The sequence below is a fragment of the Macrosteles quadrilineatus genome, unplaced genomic scaffold (genome assembly GCF_028750875.1).
Source record: "Macrosteles quadrilineatus isolate MER2022 unplaced genomic scaffold, UCM_ALF_1.0 Scaffold_9__3_contigs__length_116548681, whole genome shotgun sequence".
Lineage (NCBI taxonomy): Eukaryota > Metazoa > Arthropoda > Insecta > Hemiptera > Cicadellidae > Macrosteles > Macrosteles quadrilineatus.
Genome location: NW_026542602.1, coordinates 26,691,577 through 26,719,310, shown reverse-complemented (window position 1 = coordinate 26,719,310; position 27,734 = coordinate 26,691,577). Strand labels below are relative to the sequence as shown.

Here is a 27,734-nt window from a genome sequence, read left to right as displayed (position 1 = left end):
CTTGTCATTAACTCTTATTATTAGTTTTATTTGTAAAGTGTACAAACTAAGTTACTGGCTCGGTGTCAACTCAACTAAGTAAGTAAGCTACTGCTACTGGTATAACCTTATCAGAATTTTTGTTTACTAGGCTACTAAGTTATAGTGAGCTTTCTGGACGGCCCTGCTTTCTGTCAAGTAAATCTTGCATTTTCCTTTAACTAGCCTACTAACCAACAGACAATCAGAGTTGCGAGAAGATAAATTATTTTGAACTACAAGGCTGAAACCGGGCTTAACTTACCTAGTTTTGAAATGAGAATTTTTTAGAATAGGATAGGCTAGAGGAGTAGGACATTGGACGATTGGTCACTGGGCTAGTAGGTTAGGGCTATAAAAAACGACTTCGGTTTGAATGTAGGAATAGATTTTCAATTAAAATCGTTTTGGTTTAGAACACTATATGTTTTATATTAAATATTTTAATGGATTTATGATCATACATTTACATTTAAATAAATAATCCGTAAATTACTGAGCTGGTGTCACTCGCTTTCCATGTTATCTTATGGGACTTTCAGGGCTGGACAGCACCACTTGCAACGTTGCCAATTCTACAAGGCCGCGGCCTGTAGTTAAAGGCGGCCGTGGGAACGCCCACTAGTTGAATTCTGACTTTAATCTCAGAGTGGAACGCCCACTTGTTATATTCTGACTTTAAACTCAGAATTCTAAGTTTTTTCTCAGAGATTAAGAAAAATATTTTTTTATAGTTGGTGGCCCTTCAGCGCCGTCGTAGTTACTCCAGTTGAGTCCAGTTATATTATTATAGCTCAGTCTCAGTGAGTGGTCTAGTCAAGTGAATTGACCTAAGTTGTTTGCGTGCTGGTGCACCAAATGTAAGCTAAATTAAGTCTTAAATAAGTTTGCGAGATGTAAAATCTGTAGTTGTTATTGTGAATTGTAGCATTTTGAAATATGCGAAAAGTTGTAATAAAAAACTTTTTAGTGGAAAATAAGAGTGCTTCTACTTACTTGGCTAGGTTATGTTTTAGTTTTCCAAATCCAAGAAATGGCCATTTATCCCAGCAAATCATCCGTATTTTTGTTGGGATTTAGCATTGGGGTTATTTTTGCGTTTATTTTGACTGTGAGCAAAGATAAATTTGGTAGAGTTGTACCAAATAAGAATATTTATTATGCACACACAGCTCTACATAACCCTTCAACTAACCATGAAGAATTTTATCACAAATGGTTGAAAAAGATGAGATACATGACATACAGGGTAAACTTTGATTATTATAGTTACTCTGGAAACCAATCATTAGCTACCTTTTTAGAATCACAACTTTTTAAACATAAAGTAAATATAATGTGTGTAATGTTTGTGAAAAATGTCAACAATGCTTATGCTGCTATGAATACATGGATGAAACACTGCAATCATGTGATGTTTTATGGCCTTAAGCCTGAAAGTTATATTAAAATTACTGTGATGAGGCCAAAGAGTTCCTGGCATTATTTATGTGAAGTAATAAATCACTTGGACAAAAGTGGAAACAACTACCAGTGGGTTTTATTTGTACCTGACGATATTTTTGCAATACCTGAAAATTTAAGATACTATTTGTTTGGTAAGAACTACGAAGATTTATTTTATTTTGGACGTCCAGCGTTTTTGTGGAATGTACACTATAACTTTGCTGGAGCAGGTTATGTTTTAAGTAAAGGAAGTATCAAAGCTCTAAGGTCACTCTTTCCTTCTTCAGAATCATGTGTGAAAAGTGGAAAGTATTGGAAAAACGAAGACTATTACCTTGGTAAGTAGGACTAAAAATGTAGGGTACGGTAACATAAGTTAGCTGTGTCTTTGTGGAAGCAATTCCTGTTTAAGTTAGCCTATAAGTCTTAAGTACAACAAGTTGATAGGCATTAGTTGTTTTAACTGGCCAAGGTTATTGAGTTAGGGGTTTTACATTTTTACCCTTACCAATTTTTTGATAAGCCGGCATGCTAAATAAAATTTCTTGATTACGGACACATGGGATTTTTAAGTTAGGTAGGTAAGTAGTTTTTACACAAATAAGTGCCTAACTTTCTTAATATAGCCTAAGACCTAAAATGCATAACTTAGTGCACATAAAATAGCCTAAATGGGGAAGCTCATACTACTCAACCTATACCATCTAGGGGACCGGTGGGAATCAGGGTTGATTGGGGGGGGGGGGGCGATGTGTGGGAAATTATTTTAGGGTAAAAGGCCTTTTGATGCACTCAACTTAAAAACAGGTAGGCCTACAAATATGTCTAAACCTAATCCAACCAAACTCCAAACAACCGTTACGGTACGGTAAGTTACCAAATAAAGCCTAACTTAGCTATAAATTAAATTAACCCTTGGTTATTTATGTATACCTAACTTAATGGTAAATTAATTTTCTGCAGATAGCCACGAAAAACACTCTTTTAGATAGCAAACACTTCGATGATCTTTTCTCGTGATCACATTGACACACCTCTGGCAGTCTCAGTGATACCGTAATTATTTCCTGGGATCACAGTTAACAATAAAAAAAAAAGTTTTAAAATAAAAATTAAGCTAGAAAATCTCAAAAACACCACTAAACTCTAGCCAAGTTGCCTTTGTGTGCTTAGGGGGGGGGGGGGGGGTTAACTTTTTGCACTGAAATATAACTGGCTCGCCTTCCCTCTAAAAATTACAATGTGGGACTCTAGGAAAAAAGGTTGGAGCATGAAATATTTACTAGCTATGCTCGATAAATGTAATTGATTTCAATCAACTAATTCTAGGCTGTGCAGGCATAATAGTTTTTTTTTACTATCTAGGTTACTTTAAAGATGCCTAAGTAGGCTATAAGATTTCATAATCAGACTTAACTTAAAATCTAAAAAGTTTTATTCGACAATTTCTTGCAGGTAAATTCCTGATAGAGCTAGGAGCACCTCTAATAGACACAAGGGATCAGCTGGGCCGAGACAGGTTCCATATGTTCACTCCAGCCCAGCTGATGGCACCTGGGAACGAACAGATCCTCAACAACTACCACAAGAACTGTCTATATCCAGTTGTTCAGGTGAGTGCATAAATTTATTGGTAGGGTATTCATCTAGTTTAACACTTTTAAACCTAAGCCTGATTGTAGTTTAATGTGGTAGTTTATTTAAGTTGAATCTCACCTACGAGCGCTAATGTGCTTAAAGCGGCATTAGCAGCGTTGTAGCATGGTAAGTTAGCTCAGTTGGTTAAGGCGTTAGGTACACTGACAAGTGTAACATTGAGGTCTTTCTACATGCGCGGGTTCGGATTTTTTTTGCTCTTATTTTAGTTTAATGATGGTGTGGTCCCTGGATCTTCTGAATTAACGTTTAGTGGTTTAAAATACCTTGTTACTGTCCAAAACGATCCCATGTAGTTCGTAGTGACTACAGCTGTTTTGTGCTACAGGAGCACATCTTCGGGTCAGGAGAATGTCAAGCAGTAGTCATTAGATATTCCTCATGGTGGAGTTCGTCTAAAGTTTATAGTAAATAACATGGACACAACTAAAAAACACAAAACTGAACATTTAACACTGGTCGACCAGACGGTAACAAAACACGTGATACGGCACCGGTTCATAGCAAGTCGTGACTAGCTATCAACAGACCAGAATTGTTGCTAGTTGGGGAGTTAGTAAACATGGCTAAGGAAATTGCGGGTTGTTCGGAGTGTGATGTCGATGATATGGAAGAGTGGTTGGAATGTGATAAGAACGATCAAGGATACCAGATAATAACAGATGATAAAATCGCAGTGAGTGTCATGGATGAACAGGAATATGAAGATGAAAACAATGAGACTGCAGGATACAAAGAGGCAGGAGACGAAAGTTTACCATCACATAGTGAGGCGTTTATGTGCTTTGACAACACCCTCAAATGGATGGAGCGGCTACCAGACTGTGATCGTGTACAGCTTCTTGCCGTCCGGCACCTGCGTGATCTAGCTGTGCGGAAACAAGCTTTAATCTCAGTATTTGTTCCTCTACTGTACTTCAATTCAATTTAACAGCTCTATTCTGTCTTAGTTATCCTCAATAAAGTTCATTCGTTGTGTAACACTTTGTTTTTCTTTATTACCATTCTGTGTTCGATTATCCAAATTTTTGATCACCCGAATTGACCCCGGTCCCAATTAATTCGGATAGTCGGCGTTTCAATGTACAATGGAATACTCATTGTACCTTACTTTTATTTTGTAGCCTATTGACCGCTTACAGCTAAAATATGATTAATATGCTTATCTAAATGGAAAAGTAAGAGAGTATTTGTTTCCATAGGGCCAAGATTGCTGCAGTTCTCAATCTGTTACATTCCAAGGCACAGATGCTGCTCACATCTACTTCTACCACTACCTCCTCTACAACTTGCACGTACACTTTCATCCCGGACATCTGGGAAACAACAAGTCTAGGAGATTCACCCCATCTGACCAGGTAGGGTATTGGACACCATTGTTTGTGTATATCAACACATGATGAATAAACTTGAGCAATATATTTAATCTATTTTTTTACTTACTTTCCGTGAGGGGAGTAATAGAGTCATTAATGTATAGAAGGTTGTCATTTACTTTGGTTTTTGTTTCTTTCTTTTCCAAAAGCCCGTATGTATCCCTGGTTCTTCCTATTTACCTAGCTACTGTCCTAAACATCTCAACTGTTTCCTTGTCCCTCATCAAGCTTTATTTCCCCATCTCTAGACCTTTCCTATCCAAGACTTCTTCCTGTTCTAATATCAATAATATCTGATCATTATTCTTGAGCACCTAAGATAAATAATCATACAGAAGAATGCAGGTGCCATCTCTTACAGTAGAAGAAACTGGATACAAAAATTTTGTTCCTTCGATATTGATATTATCGTCCACTTATAAATAATATCCTGTTATTTAGTTTCAGTAAAACAACACCTAAAAACCACAACAAACTGCTGTACTATAAGTTGACTTTTAAATTCATTGAACTTTTAAATACATGTTTTGCACCGAAACACTAATTTTTAAACCACAAAAAACGGAGTACGTTTTTATCTTTTCAACAAATCTAATAAATCCTCATTGCACATATCTCCATTTATTTCAATTTGAGTATAACCAGCTGTTTCAAATTTGTAAGTGTAAATTTCAAAGTATTCAACTGTTCAAATGTAAACAAACATTTTCTCCATAAGAATGACATGGGGACTTTGAAGGCAACTGAGACAGAGCCCTGATGGATTTCAAAGATTTTTTGCTTGATTGCAACGACCTATCTAATGACTTCTTAACCCTTAAACGCGTGCTAAGCGTAATGACATACTCCAACGTATGATAATTTTGTCATAATTTTACAAGTATAGTGGCAACCCTGGTGAGCATAACAGCAGCTTCCTAAAATAGCATATGCTATCATCTGGCCGCAGGGTTGTTAGTCTTAACCGAGTCATTGACATGTTATCACCACCCTGGGCCTGGAATACCCCCACGCGCGTTACCAGTACTGTGTTCTTCTGGGGGTCTAGTGTACCCCTGTGCGTGTATTAGTGTTTCAGTTTTATTATCATAATTAATATTAATAACTTTATTTTTTATAATTTTTATGGTACCTATTGAAAGTTTGCCAAAAAACTTAGTATCTGTAAACCAATTGGATGGAAATGTCCAACCATAGAGTCCACTGATCTAGCCTCCTAGTGCAAAGGCGCGGTGCACTGTCTGCATTGGACAAAAATACCAAATTTTAGTGTAAAACTATCAGAATTATAAATAATAAAGTTATTACAGTAATACTAATTATGATGATGAAACTGAGATACTACTACGTCCACGGGGGTACACTAGACCCCCAATGAACATAGTAGGCTACTGGTAACACAAGCATGCACGTGGGGGTATGCCAGACCCAGGGTGGTGATACTGATAACACATCAATGACTCGGTCAAAACTAACAACCCTGCGGCCAGATGATGTCATATGCTATTTTATTAGGCAGCTACTGTTATGCTCACCAGGGTTACAACCTTTTAAGCAAAATATTCTAATCAAACTTATATTTAAGGGATTAAATAATATTTAAAGTATTTGTTAAACATCTACTTCCCATGTACTTTTCATTGTTAATGATATCTTCAACATCATAATGATAATTTTTAATTGGTTATCAGGTGTGGCAGAGGTTTGTTTCGGATGAGCTCGGACCTGATGTTAATCTCTCTGCGATATCACCAGACCAGTATTATGAACTGTGGAGCAACAAAGTCGACTCTCCAAGTAGCTTCAATGAGAAGTTGAAAGCTTTGTTTTTGGGTAAATCGTAAGATTACATTTTTATTTCACACAATATTTATGTTATGTATGATTGAAGAAGGTTGTATTTTTTAACAATTTCGTAAATTATTAAATCGTCAAATGTACTTTCTAGTCTTTGGCAATCTAAACTTGGAGATTTTACCATCACTTGCATCATAAAGTCTGCTAATGAAATCATATTGTAGGCTAGGCACATTTCCTTACATCAGTATTCAGAGATGTCTATTTTATATTTTTATATTCATTAAAAGTCTAGAATTTAACACATCACAAATTCATGTATGACTGTTTTAGAAGTTATTCATATATATATATATAAATACAATTTAAGGAGTTTTAAATTTACTTCAGTAAGCTCCTACTAATGCAACCTGATTGGTCAGGTCCTGTATTGGTAAGCTTGTTAAGATAAAAATAAATAACAAAATGTATTATTTGGTAAGTATATTAATAACATTGAATTTTATACCTTAAAATAGTGAAAATAAATTATCTTTCCATAAGAATTGCCGAGTAAGCAAAAGCTCAGTTTTTTAATTGTGCTCAACTAACCATCTGCAAGTCGCCAGTGTGATTATAAAGTCAATAGCTTTTTAACGGTTAAAAACTGGAGCCAGCCGCCCCTAGATCATTGTACAACAAATGATCCTGGCGAGATAAATAGTTTATAGTAATGCAGCTACACAAGACTCTTGCATCTAATTTTCTTGATACGAGGGTTTTTCAGAAATTAGGAAACATTTTCTTTGATGTTGTTAGGCAAGCACTAATCTTGCAATATACAGGGTGAACACAAAAGAAATGAACAACTTTAATAAAAGATTACAGGAAAGTTCTACTACCTAGGAGAATGTGAAATACACCATTAGAAAGCTAAGATTCTCAAGTTTTTTCCCATACAGTATATGACAAGTGCTCAGTATGGGATCCTCGGCTTATTTTACACACATCTATTCTAAAACTAAATTCTGCCCAAACTTTTTCAAGAATGGTCTCATTGACACTTTGTACTGCAGTAGTAATGCGATTTCGGAGCTCCATAAGGTTCAATGGCAAAGAAGGAACAAAAACTTTTTCTTTCACATTCTCCACAAAAAAAAGTCACAATTGGACACGGATGGCAGACTGAGTTCTCTCTAATTCTAAAACACAAAAAGACTTTTCTGAGAGCGTTTGACCATTTTTAAACAAATCAATAAATAACATCTTTTGACACATGTTTGTATTGTTGACAGCAATCAGCTGTTTGAGACAAAACTTAAGGTGTTTTCCGAGTCACTGGTACCAACCGCAGCGATGTCAGATCCATAGTTTTCGATAAATTGATGTTCAAAGTTGTTCACTTCTTTTATGTTCACCCTGTATATATACAGACAAGTTCGCCTCCTCAATGACAGTCCAGCCGTGAAAACAGAAGTGTTGTAATAATTGTGCTGACCATTTTCACAATTTTACAGTTTGTTTAGTGTGCTGCAATTATTCATCCTGCTAGTTAGATGTCTGCAATATGGTTTTTGCTGGCCATAAACTTGAAACCAAGAGAGATTTATTGTCAATTGAATGGATTGTAGCCTACAGAAACTGACAATTCACAATTCTGTCCTCCAGAAATGGTGCATTCAGTTTCAAAATGGCGGAACTAAATTTCACGTCCAAAATAGAATTTTTGCATGACAATGACTGTCCTCACTTGGAAAATCACTTGCAAGATCTCTTTCATTCATTCAAATGGGAGTTTCCCCCCAAACACCCGGCAATCCAGCCCCAGACCTTGCTCCACATAACTTTCACATGGTTATCATCACGGTTATTGGTCATCATGATGAAGCCGAGAGGCTCCGATTGCATGTGTCCAGGTTGGGCTCGCAGATGGTATAGGCCTAATTTTACGGCTGATAAATTGAAAATCCCACTAACCACTGTGATAAGTGCCTCAAATTGTTTGGTGAATATGTGGAAAAGTAGTATTTAAAGTTCCTCTTTAATATTTATATAATGGATTTTCTTTTCTTGTTCAAACTTTCTGTACTTTCTGAACAGCCCTCGTATGTATTTTGTTTAGTGATTAAATTTAATTTTCAAGGAAACATAAGTGTTTAACAAGAAATGAAAATTAAACTTAATGAAAAAGTGTTTTAATTTACAAAATAAAAGTACAATAATACATTTTTTAGCACTAAATACAACAATGGACATATAGCCCGTCTGTTTCGGCTGGCGTACCTGGTTAGCACTTGTACAACAATAGCTAAATTGACTAATGTAAACTGTACTCATATTAAGAAAAAAAATAAAACAATTAATTTATTAAAAATTTTTTTTGTCCTAAGACGCTAGGCACGAGCCCGGAATTGTTTTTCACATTACTTCAGGCTAGACCTAGAGGCTACAGAATTATCACTTGGATAAAATCCAATGGTTATTTGGCGGGATTCGAACCCGGGCCCCCAGGAACTGGGGTCCAACCACTAGACCATAATAATATAATTTTGTTTTAGCAGTATTACTAGTTTACCTTTTAGGAAGGTTAATTGTTATGTTAATTAATTTACTGTAGCTGATTGTCAATACCCTCAAGGACTTTTTTTAGGCCTACTTAAAATTCTAGTACACCATGTTTTAGCGAATTTCCCATATAGACAATAAGCTATTACGATAGGTCTCATGGGAAGACCTAGACCTAGGATCGATTTACTTTTTGTTTGGATGTCCCCAGAAATCAAAATCACCATCCGTTCAAATCATTCGTCCATTAGAATGATATTTCAAGCAAAAATCATCTGATTTCGATGAAATTAGTACAAACATGTATGAACGGGGTTTTATGAGGTAAAAATTGGTTTTTCCCATTTTTGACTCTCAAAATATATTAGTGTATTGTGTTATTGTACAGTTATTAGTCACAGAAAGAATTCAAAACATTGTTAATTTAAAATTCCCAGTTTCTTCTTATGGAGAATGAGAAACTGTTGTAATTTGCTTGTTTATGGATATATTTTGATGGAAAGTAAATAAAAGAAACGTCTTATAACACTTAAAACATATATTTAGGCTTATACTGCTACTCACAAGAGGGTAAATATACAAAATACCCCCGTCGCAACAAACCTGCATACTAAGCGAATTTCCATTTAGGTACCCTGCTTGATTTCTACTAAAATATTCCCTATAAATTTTCAGATTTATTTCAATTTTAATAACATTAATTTTAGTGAGTAGTTAGGTTTGCTGCTACGGGAAAGATGTTGAGGTGTGTTTTTTCAATTGAAATATTGATAGCTTAGTATGAAATAAACCAAATTGCCAAATTTGATTAAAATTTATCCATAAACAAGCAAACTAGAACAGTTTATTTATTCTCGATAAGAATAACATGGGAATTTTAAATTTACAATTTTGTTAATCTTCTCCGTAGTTAATGAACATTCAAAACACTTCAATAGACTAAGTTATTTGTTTTTTTAAGCTCTTCAAAATTGTCTAGGGAGAAATTTAAAGTTTTTAGGGTCAAAAATGAGAAAAACCCATTTTTACCCCATAAACCCCTGATCCGATTATGCTGGTTCGCGAACTCGTTCGAATAAATGTAGGTTTACACGTTTGTACCAAATTTCATCAAAATCGATCAATTTTGCTCGAGTTAAGTGTTATTAGACGTTTCTTTTATTTACTTTCCGTAAATTTAATAACACGTACAATGCTGATCAAAAAGTTATATATTTTGATAAAACCTGGCAAATTTATTTGTTTTAGTTGTATACTCAGCTATTAATATTTTACTTAAAAATACACTTTGTTGCCCAACCTGTAGCAGCAAAATTTGTTACTCTTTAAACCGATGTTATTTAAATAGATTTAGTGAAAAACAAATCAGGCAAATGGTAATTCGCTTAGTCTACAGGTTTTATGCGACGGACGGGTATTTATATTTTGAGTTGTTTTTGTCTCTGGATCATTGAACAAACTATAAAAGGTATAGAATTACCTGAGTACTGCCAGAATGATCCTGTTGGTCCTTACGGATTACGCGTTTCGAGGAGCTTAAGTCCTCATCATCAGATCTTGTACAAGAAACACATCTATCACTCTGTCCGTGTCCGTGTTGTATATTTAAACTTTTGACGACCTTCTCGAAGTGATAGATGTGTTTCTTGTACAAGATCTGATGATGAGGACTTAAGCTCCTCGAAACGCGTAATCCGTAAGGACCAACAGGATCATTCTGGCAGTACTCAGGTTATTCTATACCTTTTATAGGGTATTTATAATTTGAATTGAAATTATTGTGACTTGCCTTCACAAGAATTTCCAGTTGTTATTTTATGTTCTAATGAAATTCATACAATTTAATGACTACAAAACTTTAAAAAGTAAATATGTGTTTTAGGTGCTCAAAAGAGTTTTTTTATGAGGTCTTTGAGGAATATAAATTGTATATTGTGTTCCACACAGCAAAAACTTGTATCCTAATTCTTTGTCATATCAGATTTTGTTGTGTACAAATTACTTTATTGTGTGATCCATGACATAAACGTTGTATTTACATAAATTTATACAATATCCAAATATAACATTACAGTTCTATGCACAGGTTTATTTATTTTTTATTTATGGGATTTTTTGTAGACTTAAGACTTCAAAAGACAAACAAAGTGCACATTATCTTCTGGTGGATCACAGGGATGACATTGTTGGTTTCAGTTCTTTTCAAGTTTCAACTTTGTTTCTTGACAACTAATTTGTATAGTTCTTTTTGTAACCCTACCCTTTTCTGACACATCCCCATTTTTCTTTTGATCATCCTCTCCTACCCAGAACCCTAATGTCACAGATTTTTACTTTAAGGGCTGAATTTAGTTTATATGCAATGGTGATAGAAAGTTATAAAGTTAATAATTGTTCAAAAAACATTTAAAGACAGTTTTAACTGTTTGCTTTAGTTTATGCTCTGGCTGTGTCTAAAAGAGCTGCATTGTTAAAAGATTTGTTATTTTTATAAGTTTATTAACAATTTTACTATTTTTATTGTGAATTTATTATATTTCCTTTACTTATTTTTACATTCTCTTTTATAATGTTACCAAGTTGCATGTTTGATGTATTTAGTGAATTTCCCTATAGACAAGAGGCTATTACCTGGCACGGAAAAACCTAGACTCAGGAGCGATTTACTTTTTCATTTCAATGTCCCCAGAGGCCAAAAACACCATTCGTTTAAATTTATATTTAAGGGTCATTGTTGCGTTTGTAGCTGATGAGTACATATTACTGTGTGCTGTTAATTTTTTATTATTGAATCTCCCGTTGTATTAGACATAAGGTGAGCAATGCGTTTTTTACTACAAGTAACATAACCGATGCTGACATTCATCGCCTTAAGACTGTAGTTTATGACCCTAATGCAACTATACAGGGAAAAGTGCAGAAATTGGCTTGGGAGTTCAAAGTGACCATGAAAATGATCATTTCCGAAGGAATTGAGTTTTTGGTGGGTACCCAGATTTCTCACAGAAGACCACAAGGGAAAAGTGTTCATAACCTCCATTTTTATTGCATTAGGGCCATAACCTTCAGTCATCTGGCGATGAATGTCGGCATCGGATATGTTTCTTGCGATAAAAAAACGCAACACTCACCTTATCTCATACACAACGGGAGATTTAACAATTTTAAAAACACAGCGAATAGTAACCATCAGCTACAGAGCTGCAAATGGTGTCATTCTGTTTAAAAATGATGCCAGTAACCGGCGAGGAGCCTTGTTTAAGTGTACACGCAAACTACGGAGCAATATTAGCATTGGTAGAAGAAGAATTCCTAAGTCAAATTAGGTGATGGGAATTCTTAGATTGAAAACCCTGTCATATTTTCTTAGATCAGGGAAAGGGTTTAAAATACTGTGAGTTAACCTATTTAGATACTCAAGATTATTAATTATTTGTGTTTATCATTGTTCTTTAAATCTATAGTACAAAACTGCTTTCTAACTTCTTAAAAACTGTTTATTTTGGGCTGTGACATGGCTCTTAGCAGATAAGGGGGTCACACAGAAATAATTAACATAAGGTGTATGCTTTCATAAAGCATATTCATAAAAGATATTCATAAAGCAACTTGGACAGCACCAAATGGTGTCACAAAGAACCAGATTGACCATGTTTTGATTGATCGTAGACACTCAAGAACCATCACAAACGTTAGAAGTATTAGAAAAGCAGAATTTGGAACTGATCATTATCTAGTCTTAGTGAACATACACCAAAGATTGAACACTGAGAAGAGGAAAACGTCAGATCAAGTTGCCAGGATTGATATCGAATCATTTAAAGACAAAAGAAAGGAGAAAGAATATCAAATTAAGTTAAAAAACCGATTTCAAGCATTAGAGTCACTAAATGAAGAACCTCCCCAAGAAGAAAACACTGTAGAAAAAAGCTGGGAAAACTTAAAAAATTCTATTCACAAATGTGCAGAAGAGGTCTGTGGAATAAAGAAAAAAATAAAAAAGAAACCTTGGTTCGATGAAGAATGTAGTGATGCAGTAAGAAAAAGAAAAGAAGCAAAAGAAATGTGGATAAATAATCAACAAGATCACCTAAAGGAAAACTACAAAACACAAGCCAAAGAAACTGTAAAAATACTGAGGCGAAAAAAGAGAGAGTGGATCAACAGAATATTAGAAAAAGCAGAAGATGATAGAACAGCAAACAATGCAAGAGATTTCTACCGTTCCATTCGTTTCTTTAAAAAAGGCTTCACCCCAAACACCTATGGAATCAAGGATAAAACGGGAAAAATCATAATCCAAAAAGAGGAAGGAATAAAGGTTTGGAGGGAGTACTTCCAAGAGCTTTTAAATGGAGAAATTCAGGAAAAAGAAGACGAACCATGTGAAATATACTATAATGTACAACCCCAGATTACCCCCCCAACATTAGAAGAAGTAACAAGAGCAATAAAGGACATGAAAAACAATAAAGCGCCGGGAGAAGATGGAATAGCAGCAGAGATGTTAAAAGCAGGAAAGAAATACGTAGCAGAACAAATTCACAAACTGATCACAAAAATATGGGAATCAGAAAACACACCAGATGAATGGAAAGAAGCGTTAGTAGTCCCCATACACAAAAAAGGCAGTAAACAGGAGTGTAACAATTACAGAGGTATATCACTTTTAAATGTAACTTACAAAGTATTGTCAAAAATTACACAGAGAAGATTAGAAGAATACACATCAACCATCATTGGAGAACATCAAGCTGGCTTTACCAAAGGAAAATCTACCATAGATCAAATTTTCATTTTAAAAGAATCAATAGCAAAATACTATGAATTTAAACAATCTTTCTACTGCATTTTCATAGACTTTACAAAAGCTTACGACAGTTTAGACAGAAAAAGAATATGGAAAGTAATGGAAAAACAGGGAATTCCAAAAAAACTTATAAAAATGGCCTCATTAAGTGTCCAAGACTCAAAATGTAAAGTAAAAGTGGAAGGACAAGTGTCAGAGGCTTTCTCAGTAGACACTGGAGTGAGACAGGGAGATGGAATATCCCCAATACTTTTCAACATTGCTCTAGAAGAAGCACTACAGAAAGTTAAAAGTTCAGAGGTAGGGATAAAGATAGGAAAGAAAATAAATATTTTAGCCTTTGCGGATGATGTTGCGATATTAGCACATACAAAACAAGACTTAGAAGATCTAGTCAGAATATTGATTGAGGAAACGAAAAAGGCTGGCCTTGAAATAAATGATAGAAAAACTAAATATATGCAATGTGGTAGACGAGATGACCAAGAAGAGGACAATGAAGTCCTGCAGATAGAAAACCATGTTTTCCAAAAAGTGAACAATTTCACCTACCTGGGAGTCTTATTAACAAATGATAATAATGAAGAACTGGAAATAACTAACAGACTCAATGCTGCAAACAGAAGCCTCCATGCATGTAACAAAATTTTGAGCTCAAAGCTGTTATCCCGCAATACTAAAGTAAGAGTTTATAAAACTATAATTAGACCGACACTAATGTATGGATCTGAGTGTTGGGTAATGAGCAAAAAATCAGAAAAACGGTTAGTAACTTTTGAAAACAAAATTCTTAGGAAAATATATGGCCCAACTAAAGAAGATGGATTCTGGAGAATTAGACATAATTTCGAAATAAGAGAGCTATATAAAGACCCAGATATAACAGCTGAGGTAAAAAGCAGACGCATTAGGTGGGCGGGTCATGTCCTCAGAAGAGAACATGGCACAACCTTAAGCAGTGTATTAAGGAACGACCCAGAAGGCAGAAGGCCACCAGGCAGGCCTAAACTGAGATGGAAGGACCAGGTGCGACGGGACTTGAGGAAGCTGGGTAGAAATGAAGACCAGGCGCAGGACAGAGAAGGCTGGAGGCAATGTGTAGGCGAGGCCAAGTACCACTTGGGGTACCTATGGCCACTGCAGTAAGTAAGTAAGTAAGGTGTATGCTTAAACATAATCATTTATTTATCACATTACATCACAATAACAGTAGTTGTTTTAGGCACATAGAAACTCGTTAATCTAACTTAATAGTTACCTAGTTACACAAGTGTATCCAGGAAGGCTATTAATTAACAGCTGTGTCTAAGGAATATTTTAGCCTTGGTCACTAACAAGACTACAAACAAAATCCACTCATCTTACACTCATCTCCATTCATACTTGGCTTAAAATACTTACATTCGTAGACCTATGGTCGCCATTTCAAAGTTAAGTATTAAAAGAATCACATTGTAAAAACTTTCAAATGTATTTAATGTCTTGCTTATTGGAGGTCAAAGTTTTGTTGTTGTTACCAAATGAAAAAAAATTGTTCTTTTTCTTCACTTTTGTAAATTGGAATGTAGCTACAGTAGAACTCCAATTATCCGAACTCCAATTAACCGAATCTCCAATTATCCGAATCGCTTGCTTCAACAATTTTAAAAACGTAAAGCTACAGTAATAAGTTTTGCAAAATATCAAAGAATTGTTATGAAACACATTTACCCAATGTGTAATTTTGGACTTTGATGGAACACTATTGACTTAATAACATGTATAGAACACGTGTACTATGAGCATTGTAAACTGTAAAAATATTCTTATTTCAATTATTATTAATTTAAAGTTCACTTAGTACCAAAAATGAGGATTTTTCTTTAAAATTCCCGGAATTCCGGTAAAACTCCGATTATCCAAATTTTTTATTATCCGAATGGGGTCTGGTCCCTATTGATTCGGATAATCGGAGTTCTACTGTACTGGTTTGTGGAAAAGTATTAATGCTCACTCTTAGTCAATTTGGTGTGTTTACAAAAAGAACGCTAGAAACCACTTAAAAACATATTTAACGGACCACTTTTTAACACTGCAAATCACTGTCTCTGCAATACTTAGAAAAAAGGTTTTTTTACTAAGAAAGAGAATTCTTTAAATCAACAGAACAACAATCTTAAGTTGAAATAATTGTGAAAAAATTAAAAACCAAGAAATGCATGGGGTTTTTTGGTAAGGCCAACAATCATACAAGAAGTAATCCATCTTGTTTATTATATTTTTACTAAGCTCCTTAGTAGTACTGTTCTCTTTAAATTCACAATAATAAATATAGTTATTTTAAGACAAAGAAAACCTAAAACGCAATATAGGGATGGCTATCAATAGGAATTACAAATCAATAGAACAGACATTTAGTTAAGTGTTAACACCATAAAGTATTCATTGCACAACCATTCGTCCACAAAAATATATTAGCAGGTAAAATTACATGCTACAGCAAACATCAAAGTCATGATTTCTAAATTAAAATAATTGGCCACTTAAATTAATAACTTAAGGTTTACATAGTATTACTGTTAAAATTTAAATATGTCTTTTATTTCAGGTTGTATTGAAAGCTTCAAATGAAAACACAACTTACATAAAGCCGCACTTTTGATTTAAATAAAATGTTAAACGCAAGTTGTGGTTTTTAACACAAGTGCAATGGTCATTAAGAAGTCATTCCAAAACTTCCACAATTTATTGAAGATACTTTTTGACATGACCTCATATGTTTAGATAATTTGCAGCAATAATAAACATAAAAAATCTATCACTACTATGATATATAACTATATGATATATGATAACTTCCTTGACAATTAAAACAAAACGTGCAGATCTAAACTAACACTTTCAGTAGTTATCAAATCTAGAGAAAATTGTGCATTCTGATCTGTTGAGATTAAGTTATTCTATTACGAATGTAGTACGTATGGAGCCACTCAGATGACCAACCTAAACTTGGAAGTTGGAAATAACTTTATTCTACTAAACATTTGTTCTAATAAAAAACATAAAATATACAACCTGTCTCTTCAACATAAATTACTAATCTTATCTCATACAAACGATAACACCTAAAACACTTCATCACAGATGTTTATAGAACTAAACAAGCTAGAAAATATGTAGGCTGGCTTTTAATCTATTTTGATATTGTTTTAAGTAGTGTTTCTTCTTATTCTTGTTGTTAAGTGTTTCTTTTAGGTTGTAGTAAATAGTACTGGATAAAAAACTCATGCACAGTCTTTTACTCTTGAGAGCCTGTACAGATGATGAATTGTACGTGGCTTTCACTTTTAAAAAACCATAGTAATTTTTTATATCTCTAATTGACGTATATCAATTCATCAAAATTATGAATCATGAGTGAAATTAATTTAATGTGACAAGATTGCAAATCCGATGGGCTACTCCTATCTAATTTGTATTTGCACCATCGTTTTTATGAAGCAATGGCCATACATTAATTACAGAAATATTAAAACAATATAAATTATAATGTAACATGTTTACTTACATAATATACTTACAGATACATATTTATATTTGAAATGCATACACAAGATATAGGGTGACATTTTATATTTACACATGCATATTCAACATCTCAAAATTGAAGATAAAAGAAATATTTGTACCAACGGACATAGATGGTTGCTAGGCATTGGTCACAGTACAATACTGTATGTATAAACCTTTGAGCACATTTGAAGCCTATCATGCTAGAAATGGTGGTTGTCCATTATTATTAACCCATTCACTTATGATTTTTTTTTTACCCGCCTAGGCCAAAACAAACGAATTTGTTGTGGCTAGTTTCATTCATTTCTGATTTAATTTTTTTTCAGGCAACATTTACTATTTATATGCAAGATATTATTATTTTCTTATTCAAAATTAAATGTAGATTCAAAATATATAAATATTTCCCAAAAAAATATAACTATAATTTTTTATTATACCATATAAAAATAAAATAAAAAAATTAAAAAATTAAAAAAAACTTTTTTATTGGTAATTTTTAGCTACATAGGGCTCATATATGTTTTGGAACTAGTCTATAATACTGTATGACACTTATAAAAACTCACCAAATGTCAAGCAAAGTTCATTTTGGTGTGGTATGCCTTGAAACACTCTGGCATGTGAAGTGCGACAAGGCAGAGCTCACACTCCCATCGGCTGTCACTGCGCTTTCCCTGGGCACTACACACCTTACATCTTCTTGAAGGTGTTTGTTTGACTTCATTTGGAGGAATAGGCCTAGGAAAATGTCCCCAAGTTGCTGCCTGGAGCCTCAGAGGTGTTTCTGAGTTGGATGATCGTCCTCTTCGATTGTACGGTGGCAGTTGTCGCGACTCAAACATTTGCTTGACAAACCTCTCCTTGAACTCACTGAACCCCAATTTTTTTCTGGTTAATTTTTTGAACACTACATAAGAGTTAAAAAGGCCAATGTCCATTATGTAAAAGAAGATCTTCTTGTATCCCTTAGCATACCTCCTCATACTAGGAAACGACGCTAATTGCTGATCCTCGCGGTCAATTCCACCCATTGAACGATTATAGTAGATCACTGGTTCTGGCTTTGTTATAATTTCTTGGGTAACTCTGTCTTTCTTGCCAGTTGATCTTTTGTCAGCTTTTTGATGAAAGGTAGACAAAATGCAAACTTGCTTCTTGTCCTGCCACCTTACTGCTAACATATCGTGGCTATAGGCTGTCTCGTAGTCGCCCAACTTAAGTTTACCCTCTTTGAAGCTCTCTGGCATGTTTGATCTCCACCAGTTAGCTGTTCCAATTACATTGAAACCTATTTGCTTAAGTCTATAGAAGAGAAGAGGTGAGGAGTACCAATTATCAATTGTCAGAGTATGTCCTTTTCCTGCCAAATCTTTTGTCATTTCAACGACTATCGCCTCACTCGTTAACAGCTTTTCCTCCTGTGTAGAATCCCCACTTCCTTCTTCAACCGGTACATTTTCTTTGACTTCAGCTCCAGTATAGATCTTAAATTTAGAACAATAACCACTTCCAGATTCACAACACTTGTAAAACTTTATGCCAAATCTGGCTCTCTTCTTGGGATTAAATTGGACATAGCCCAACCTCCCTCGGAACTTCATAAGACTCTCATCGACAGCTATGTTTTCATCAGGTATGTACAGATGGGAAAACTTCCTGTTCATGTACTCAATAACGTACCTTAACTTCCACAGTTTATCATTCACAGGTTTCCTATTATTGTCTGTAAGGTGGAAAAATGTGGACAGTAGCAAAAAACGGCGGAATGGCATCACTTTACGAAAAAAAGGGGTCTCAGTTACAGCATTAGGCGACCAGTATGATTGTATGGTTCTTTTTTTTACAAGCGACATAAGGACACACAGTGTATAAAAACAAGCCATCTCATCTGCAGTTGTGTCAAACCATTCTGAGTATATAGTTTTTCCTACCCCGCCTGCTTCGTTCTTTTTCTTAATTGTTTCTTTGGCATAATTATTAGTCTCTGTTGCAACATGTTGCCAAAAGTCATTATCAAGAAACGCATTGAAAACATCTAATTCAGAGGGAGCTGAGCCTAAACTTCTAGCCAAACTTGCTCTAACACCAGGACAACCAGTAAAAGGGATTTTATTTATTATATTACTTTCTATGGTACTGGTCCACTGCCAACCCTCCTTTTTCTTCTTTTTTGGTGGAGCTGTATCGTTACTAGTTTGAGTTTTGGACCTTTTAGTAGGCTTAGATGGTTGTGAAATAGCTTTTTTTCCTATAGGCCTACCTCTTCCTCTAGACCTGCCCCTAACAGGTTTACTTTTAGGCCTAGGGTCAGGAAAGCTAGGGTCGTCAGCTTCCTCACTCGGTGTAGGTGAGAGGGCAGGCACGATTGAAGATGCAAGCTGGTCAAATAATTCAGGCCTAATAGGCAAATCTAAATCAGATTGGACATTTGGAGGGGTCATAGGCATATGCCTGCCACTATCTATATCATTTATAGGCCTAGAGTCAGGGAAACCAGGGTCGTCAGCTTCCTCACTCGGTGTAGGCGAGAGAGAAGGCGCGCTCATACTACCGCAGTATAACCGATCAAGAAACTGGACTGATTTAGGCAATTCTTCATCACGTGATGGAGAAGATACATGCTGATCAAATATTTCAGGCCTACTAGACAAATCTGAATTATATTGGACAGTAAGGGCATCTGGAGGGGTCATAGGCCTAGCATAGCTGCAAGAAGGCTGTTCAAGCAACAACTGGTCACTTTCTAATGGCCTAGGCCTAACACAATTAGTATTATGTTCTGGGGAAACTGTGGTCTCATAATCAATAGGCGTATTAGACTTATTACTCACTTGAATTCTGCTCCCTTCCAAATCATCATCATCACTCCAACCACTCTCCTCAAACAAGTCACAATCACTGTCACTGTCACAATCCCCTATAAGTTTTATGATGTCACTTTCATCTAACTCTTTTCCACATTCATCCACGAATACCAAGTTATTTTGAAGACTCATCGTATTATACAAAAGCTTTTCAATTGAATAATATAGTAAAACAAGATACTGTAGCTCAATCTTTATCACGACGAAGTGAAACACGACATGATAGGCCTAATAACTCAGTCATTATAACGACGAAAAAGTAAAATACTGATAAAAACTTACACTAAGTAAATTCTATAACTTATTTTATAAGATAACTACACTTTTCAATAAAATAATAAAGTAAAACAAGGCTCTAACACAATGTTTACATCGTCGAAGTAAACACAACAACGTATCAGCTGTGAAACCAGAGTAGACGTCGTCAGCTGCTAAGTTGCACCATTTCAACTTCAGTTTTTTTGCCGATTGGACTGGACTGAGATGACGAAAATATAACCAAAAGAAAGCCTGGAAATCATAGAACAAGAAGCATATGCGATCTATTGGATTTCTGGGGAACTAACTCGGCACAAACAGGTTTTAATAGCGGACGGCGATTCGCCGTCGCTTCACACAATGGCTAACGGGAGCGCGACGGCGGATCGCCGTCGTTGTAAGCGAAGGGGTTAATAGGTACTGTTTTCAATAAATATATTGAGGCACCAAGACTCTCATAGTCTTTGTTTTTAGCGAATTTCCTATATAGGGAATAAGCTATTACCGTAGGTCTCATGATAAGACCTAGACCCAGGACCGAATTACTTTTTTCGTTTTGAGGTCCCCAGAGCCCAATATCTATATATATGTGTGTGTGTGTGTGTGTGTGTCTGTTAGCGCGATAACTCGAGCAAAAATGATCCGATTTTGATTCAATTTATGTAAACCTTTACATTTATTTCAACGAGTTCGCGAACCAGCATAATCGGACTATGGGAACGGGGGTTTTTATGGGGTGAAAATTAATTTTCCCATTTTGACCCTACAAACATAACATTTCATCATTTCTTTCCAAACAATTTTGTAGAGCTTAAAAAAATAAATAATTTTGTATTTTGAAGCGTTGTTGTATGCCCAAACGTTTACAGATATTTAAAAAAAATTGTAAATTTATAATACCTATGTTTTTCTTATAAACTGTTGTAGTTTGCTTGTTTATTTTAATCAATTTTGGCAATTTTGTTTATTTCATAATAATCTATCAAAATTTCTATAAAAAACACACCTCAATACATTCCCTTTAGCAGCAAACCCAAGTTATCACAAAAATTAATAGGTATTATTTAAATAGGAAATACATCTGACAACTTTAAGGGAATATTTTATTATAAATCGAGCCAGATAAATGGAAATTTGCTTAGTCTGCAGGTTTGCTGCGATGGGTGTATTTTATGTATTTGTTGAATTTAAGTTAGAAAAATAATATGATTTGCACGGAAAGTAAAGAGGTTTAATATAATGAAGCCAAAGAAAACAAGGTAAAGGGATTCCTTTGATGGATTATTTATCGGTACCGGTATCCAGTGAACTATTTTACTGCATCAACTAGCACTACCGGTAGCGCAAAATAGTAGAAATATTTTACAAAATAAGGCAAACAACTGTTTAAAACAGCAATAAAAGATGTAACTTAAAACCGATTAAAATAATCAAACATTAGCTGTTTTGTAAACATTCTTTTTTTAGTATGTGAGATGCAATAGTTTTTATAAGTTTGAATAGTTAGTGTAAGCAGCAAGTAATCTCACCAAACGGCCTAAAAGTGGCTATTTGATCTTTAATTGGTCAACAGCTTCTTCAATTCAAACTTATTTATTACCTATACAAAATATACGTTATTTTGCATGTATTTTGTTAATAGTTGATCAGTAACTAATGTATTTAATATGATTCTTTACAAACACCAGTTAATATAAATATCCGTAAAATATTTGTGGCTGTGGGTCTTGTGCAAATCTTTATCTTTATGTGTTTGATTCTTCTAATAGAAAAATAACTATATGAAAAATAAATTTATAACTTTTGTAATTGAGAAGTTGTGACTAAGAACAAATATTTAACAATAAATTACAATTCTCATTAACTTATAAAAAGAAGTTAACAGCCATAAATCAAATAGTACAGATTTAAAGATAACATTTACAACTTATTGATCTGTTTTATACTTTACTTCACATCTAACTTTCATGATACGCAGACGCTTCCCGCATTATATTATATTCTGTTTTAAAGTCATAGCTATACGCTGAGTCATTTATATCTGCAGCAATTTGAAACACGGCCCTTCGCAATTCTTCAAGTCCTGCTAGATGGGTTTGCTTGGATGATTGTTCCAAAGCTGGGTTCAACACAAATGGTATTCCATCAAGTTGGTTTTGTACATGAGTCCTTGCATTGGTGTCAGCCGTTTGTTGATTCCCTCGTTGAGGCAACACTGGGTAGTATGGTAGTGGTGTGTATGGGTTGGTTGAGTAAGCAGAAGATGGAATCTGAGGATACAATCCACCTACCTGAGGAGTATTGGCTTGAATAATTGTATAACCTTCATCAGAGCCCACTTCAACAGCCTCTATTACCGGTGCTTGTTTTTCTTCTTTCTTCTTTCCACCTAATATCCAGGAAAACGCCATCTGCAATATCAATTTCAATTAAGGGTAATCTAGATAAGGATAAGTTTTAACTTAATGCTAATGAGAAAAATTATGTTTTCAAGTTTTTGTGTTGAGATTCATCTCGACATGTGATTCTAAGACTTAAACAACTTACTGAATGTTAACTTTTAATTATGGTATGTAGAACATAAGATTAGATTAACGATCTTGTGAGTTAAGTTAGTGTTAGCCTTCTATACTGTAAGCCTATGCCTAATAATTACAAATTTGGGCCCGAGTTTGCAAATAGTTACCAGTATGGTCATCAAACTAGCCTATTTAATTTTAATTTAAGAGTGTTTTCCAATACCAATGGATATAGCCTGTTAGCCTACTTTTAGAAACAGAATGGTCCAAACCTTTGACCTTGTCACCATCTAACACATGCGACTTTTTTATAGCATCATTCACTAAGTTAACAATTAGCCTATCCTCAACTCATTTAAAACATTCTATAAGACGAGTTTAAACTGTTCCTAAACACCAACACTTAAACTTTCTTAAATGACTTTTTTGTTGCTGAGGCTTCCTTTGACGCCTACAATCGGATACATATCAGCAATAACCCCTTCCATCTAGGGGACTGGTGCGAATATGGGGTTTTGGGTGGGGGTAAAAGCTCGCTAAGTTACTAGACACCTTGTGTAGCCTAACCTAACCGTAATGTGGGCATGGTGTCTAGTAATCTAGGTAAGTTCAATGGTGTCTAGTAATCTTAGTGAGGTGTCTAGTAGGCTATAGGAAACTGCCCCCTGTCACGATGTTTCCGAGTTTTCCAGGTGTGGTATCTAGTAATAGGCATGGTGTCTACAGGAAGCCTCGGCAACTAAAAAGTCATTTGAGAAAGTTTTAGTGTTGGTGTCTAAGAACAGTTTATGAAAGGTCTTATAGGCTAAGTAAGTTAAGGAAAGTAAATAATAACCACAGTGGCTTAACTGGGCTACCCTAAATATCGATTGAAACTATTGATTTGATTACCTAGTAAACCTTCATTCGGTCAAGAGAAATAATCCGCTTTTAAAGGAACTACTAAAGGCACGGCCTCTCTATTCCACTAAAGAATATTTTGTAGAGGAAAATGATGAATGGATCTCATGACCTACTGCCATCCACAGTCATTACTGGTCAGCGATGGATGGTATAAGGTACTGTATAAAGTTTTCAGCTAGCCTAGGCTAAGTTAGTGTGCAATTCACTCTAGCTAACTTAATTAGGCCTAAGTTAAGTGTAGTAAGTTAGTGTGTTTCTTAGAGCAGGATTAGGTACACATGATAATTCTCTATTAAATGCCTAGGCTAAGTTACCTATTGAACCTATGTCAACCATACTCAACATTCCTATCTATTAACTTATACTAAGCAAGCACTAAGCTGAGGCCTACCTTGAACAATCTCGACAACTTAAATTATTCTTGGAATTATCTTGTATCTCCTAAATTAATAATGTATTGAACCTGCAAGAATAGGCCTAGGTAGCACTAAACTACAAAATCTTGTCAGGCCTAAGTTACCACAACAAAATTATTTTTTTTTTGTATTTAGGCCTAATTGTTACACAATAAGTCAGTACGATAAAGGAATAATGTCATTAGTGTCACTGGAACACTCACTCACAGTCACAGTGTCACACTGACGTCACTGTCACTCACTAGTCAAGTCACAACAACTAACAACACTGACTGAACAGTGAGAGTGAACACGAACACTCAACAACAACAACACCAACACTCAACACTGAACGACTGAACTGAACTGAACACTACAACGAACGCAGACAGTACAGAGGGAGAGGGAAGCTGGCCCGCCCATTCCAGCACACTTTTTTTTTAATGTATACAAAAAAGTGTGCTAAAAGTGTGCTCTTCATAACGGCTATAAAAAAAGTGTGTTCTTCTAATAATTGTGATATAATCAATTGTATTTGGGCGGGCCAGAATCACGGCTGGTCCGAAGGCCCGCCCATTTCAGCTACAGATCTATAAAACAAACCAAAAAACTGTGCTGAAAGTGTGTTCACAGGAATCATTAATAAAAAAAGTGTGCCGCCCCCGTTAGGGCTGGGTAATTTTATTACCCTTACCAGTGAGGTTATTTGTTTAGTAACGGAGGCAGCACACTTTTTTTTATTAATGATTCCTGTGAGCACACTTTCAGCACAGTTTTTTTGGCATGGTTTTTTCAAATCAAATCAAATCAAACATCATTTATTCCATGATAAAAAATTACAAAACAGTATTCTTAATAATAATGGAATTTCCCCACATAGGCGAAGCCTGTGCGTGGGGAACGAGTTATTATCAGACTATCCATATTATAATCTAACATCGTTTTAATAATAATTGTTACACTAACTACTAATTACACATTTACCAAAAAGGAAAAAAACATTTTTACCAGGAAGCCACAGCAGATAACGAAAGTATTATGTAAATATCTGAAAAGTGTAAAGATAGAGACAAATCTATTAAAAAAAGAAGAAAGTAATAATAATAAATAAATGATAAAAACCTAGAAAAAAGGGTATTTAAGGGTACTGTATTTAATAATACTGTGAAAAGCACTGGGACTTGGAAACCATTCATACATCTTCTACCCACACTCACGCACAAACAACACACACTCACACACACACAAAACGCATGCAACGACTCACTACTACAGGCCCTGTACAGGCGGCTGGTAGCCCTTAAAGCACGGGTCACACTAGGCTGGCATCAGCGGCGAATTGAAAGAAGCCGCGACTGTCAGCTTAATGTGACCACAAAATTCGCAGCTGACACTGAGCTGACTCAGCCTGGATTGGTGAGCCGGTGATGCTGGTGCCAGCTGCTGATCACCAGCGGCTGGCGAACAGCCTAGTGTGACCCGTGCTTAAAGGGCCGTCACTGCTCTGTCCCTGTGGGGCTGTGGGCCAGCGGCGAGCCGACTCTCTCTCTCTCTCTCATGCAACTCTCTCACTCACTCACTCACTCACTCACTCTCCCACTCACACAGACAGGCACATCATCGACGACACACGCACACGCACACACACACGCACACTACGAATACAATGACACAAGATAACAATCAATCTGGCCACGGCCTGTTTCCACTAACCATTTATCTACTTGATTTTTATATATTTGCAAACTGCAAGGTTCGGGATACTTTAAACTATTAGGTAACTTTGAGAACATTATTTTTGCAATGTATTGTGGAGAAGTTTTATTTATCGATTTATTCACTTTTGGCAATTGGATACCAATATTAACTGAAAATCTAGTTGGATAGTTGTGAGTTGGTTGGCAAAAAATATATTGTTTATTCTTAAAAATATATATTATTACAGATCTAGTATATAGCTGGGAAATATTAAGTACTTTGAACTCATCAAAAACTGTTTCAGAGGGATATCGAATAGGTTTGTGGAGTGTGCAATCTTGATTATTCTTTTTTGAATAATTTCTATTGGTGCAAGTATACTTTTGTATCCTCCACCCCAGGCCAGATTTCCATATTGCAAAACAGATTGTACATAAGCATAGTAGACATTCTTTAACAAATTAATTGGTAAGATATTTGATAGGTTTGCAAAAACAAAGATAAATTTACGTAGTTTGACCCTGATTTGATTAATATGGCCAGACCATTTTAAACGTCGATCAAATATCACACCTAAATATTTAAATTCACTGACACATTCGATACTTTCACACTTGTCACACACATTGCCAGCGCTACAACTATGTAGTTTTAATTCTAGGTTTCTAGGGTCGTAGTCAGCTCTGAGGGAGATTGGCATATACTTAGTTTTAGATATATTTACAGTGAGTTTATTTTGATCGAACCATCGCTTGACGGTGAGTAAGCCCCGCTCCGCACCTTGATACACCTCCTCCCAGCTATCGCCCTCAAACAGAAGAGCGGTGTCGTCGGCATACAGGAAGATCTGTCCAGCTTCCAGATTAATTTTACCAAGGTTATTGATGTATATTAAGAATAAAAGAGGTCCCAAATTTGATCCTTGAATTACTCCATAGTCAATGTTTTGTTGTGTACTACTCATTCCTAATGGAGACTATTTGGGAACGATTAGAAAGGTAATTTTTAAACCAATTATAAGCAGTTCCAGTAACCCCTATACACCTCAGCTTGTCCAGAAGCAGCGATCTGTCAACAGTATCAAATGCCTTGGCCAAGTCAATGAATACTAAAAGAGGTTTTTTTGTTTTTATTAATTGACTCATGTATACGTTAGTTAGAGAGTAAAGATTGTCATTCAAATTTTTGTCTTTGCTTGTAGATCTGTAGCTGAAATGGGCGGGCTGGGTAATTATTACCCTTACCACTTAGGGGTTATTTGTTTAGTGACTTGGGAGGCACACTTTTTTTTATTAATGATTCCTGTGAGCACACTTTCAGCTCAGCTTTTTAGCATGGTTTATAGATCTGTAGCTGAAATGGGCGGGCTGGGTAATTTTATTACCCTTACCAGTTAGGGGTTATTTGTTTAGTAACGGGGTTGGCACACTTTTTTTATTAATGATTACTGCGAGCACACTTTCAGCACAGTTTTTCGGCATGGTTTATAGATCTGTAGATAAAATGGGTGGGCTGGGTAATCTCATTACCCTTACAACTCAAGGGTTATTTGTTTAGTAACGGGGGCGGCACACTTTTTTTATTTATGATTCCTGTGAGCACACTTTCAGCACAGTTTTTTGGAATGGTTTATATATCTGTAGCTGAAATGGGCGGGCCAGCCGTGATTCTGGCCCGCCCAATACAATTAATTATTTCTGAAAAATACAGAAAATATATAGGCCTACGTCTAATAACACTTGCAATGATATATTTACACTTATACTGTTGACTTACAAAACGGTAAAAAGTGTAAATATATTATTGCAAGTGTTATTAGACTGAGCCGTGACTATTTCCACCGGGCGAATGTCACGACTCATGATCAATGGTTCAAGTGTTTTTTTTATAGTAGG

General features: G+C 35.3%; 2 protein-coding genes across 3 annotated transcripts; one reads left to right on the top strand and one right to left on the bottom strand.

Moving 5' to 3' along the window:
- The first annotated feature begins 641 nt into the window (after nt 1-641).
- Nucleotides 642-16,416, top strand: LOC129004460 (C1GALT1-specific chaperone 1-like protein). Its single transcript, XM_054433056.1, has 5 exons — nt 642-1,802; nt 2,920-3,077; nt 4,323-4,478; nt 6,188-6,329; nt 16,235-16,416. Exons 1-5 carry the CDS (start codon nt 1,052-1,054, stop codon nt 16,255-16,257), a joined length of 1,230 nt encoding a protein of 409 aa, XP_054289031.1. The 5' UTR covers nt 642-1,051; the 3' UTR covers nt 16,258-16,416.
- LOC129004459 (piggyBac transposable element-derived protein 4-like) lies at nt 14,841-24,436 on the bottom strand. Of its 2 annotated transcripts, XM_054433055.1 has the most exons (3): nt 24,370-24,436; nt 24,138-24,257; nt 14,841-22,735 (listed from the first exon to the last, which is right to left on the bottom strand). In XM_054433055.1, exon 3 carries the CDS (start codon nt 20,196-20,198, stop codon nt 17,775-17,777), a length of 2,424 nt encoding a protein of 807 aa, XP_054289030.1. In that variant the 5' UTR covers nt 20,199-22,735; nt 24,138-24,257; nt 24,370-24,436; the 3' UTR covers nt 14,841-17,774. The 2 variants fall into 2 exon arrangements, with proteins under 2 accessions (XP_054289030.1, XP_054289029.1); XM_054433054.1 differs by having other exon boundaries at nt 24,138-24,410.
- Between the last annotated feature and the right edge of the window lie 3,298 nt (nt 24,437-27,734).

Coding starts and splice junctions, on each gene's coding strand:
- LOC129004459 (XM_054433055.1), bottom strand. CDS start 20,198: ATGAGTCTTCAAAATAACTTGGTATTCGTGGATGAATGTGGAAAAGAG.
- LOC129004460 (XM_054433056.1), top strand. CDS start 1,052: ATGGCCATTTATCCCAGCAAATCATCCGTATTTTTGTTGGGATTTAGC. Junction 3,078..4,322: donor GTCTATATCCAGTTGTTCAG/GTGAGTGCATAA, acceptor TTGTTTCCATAG/GGCCAAGATTGCTGCAGTTC. Junction 4,479..6,187: donor GATTCACCCCATCTGACCAG/GTAGGGTATTGG, acceptor ATTGGTTATCAG/GTGTGGCAGAGGTTTGTTTC.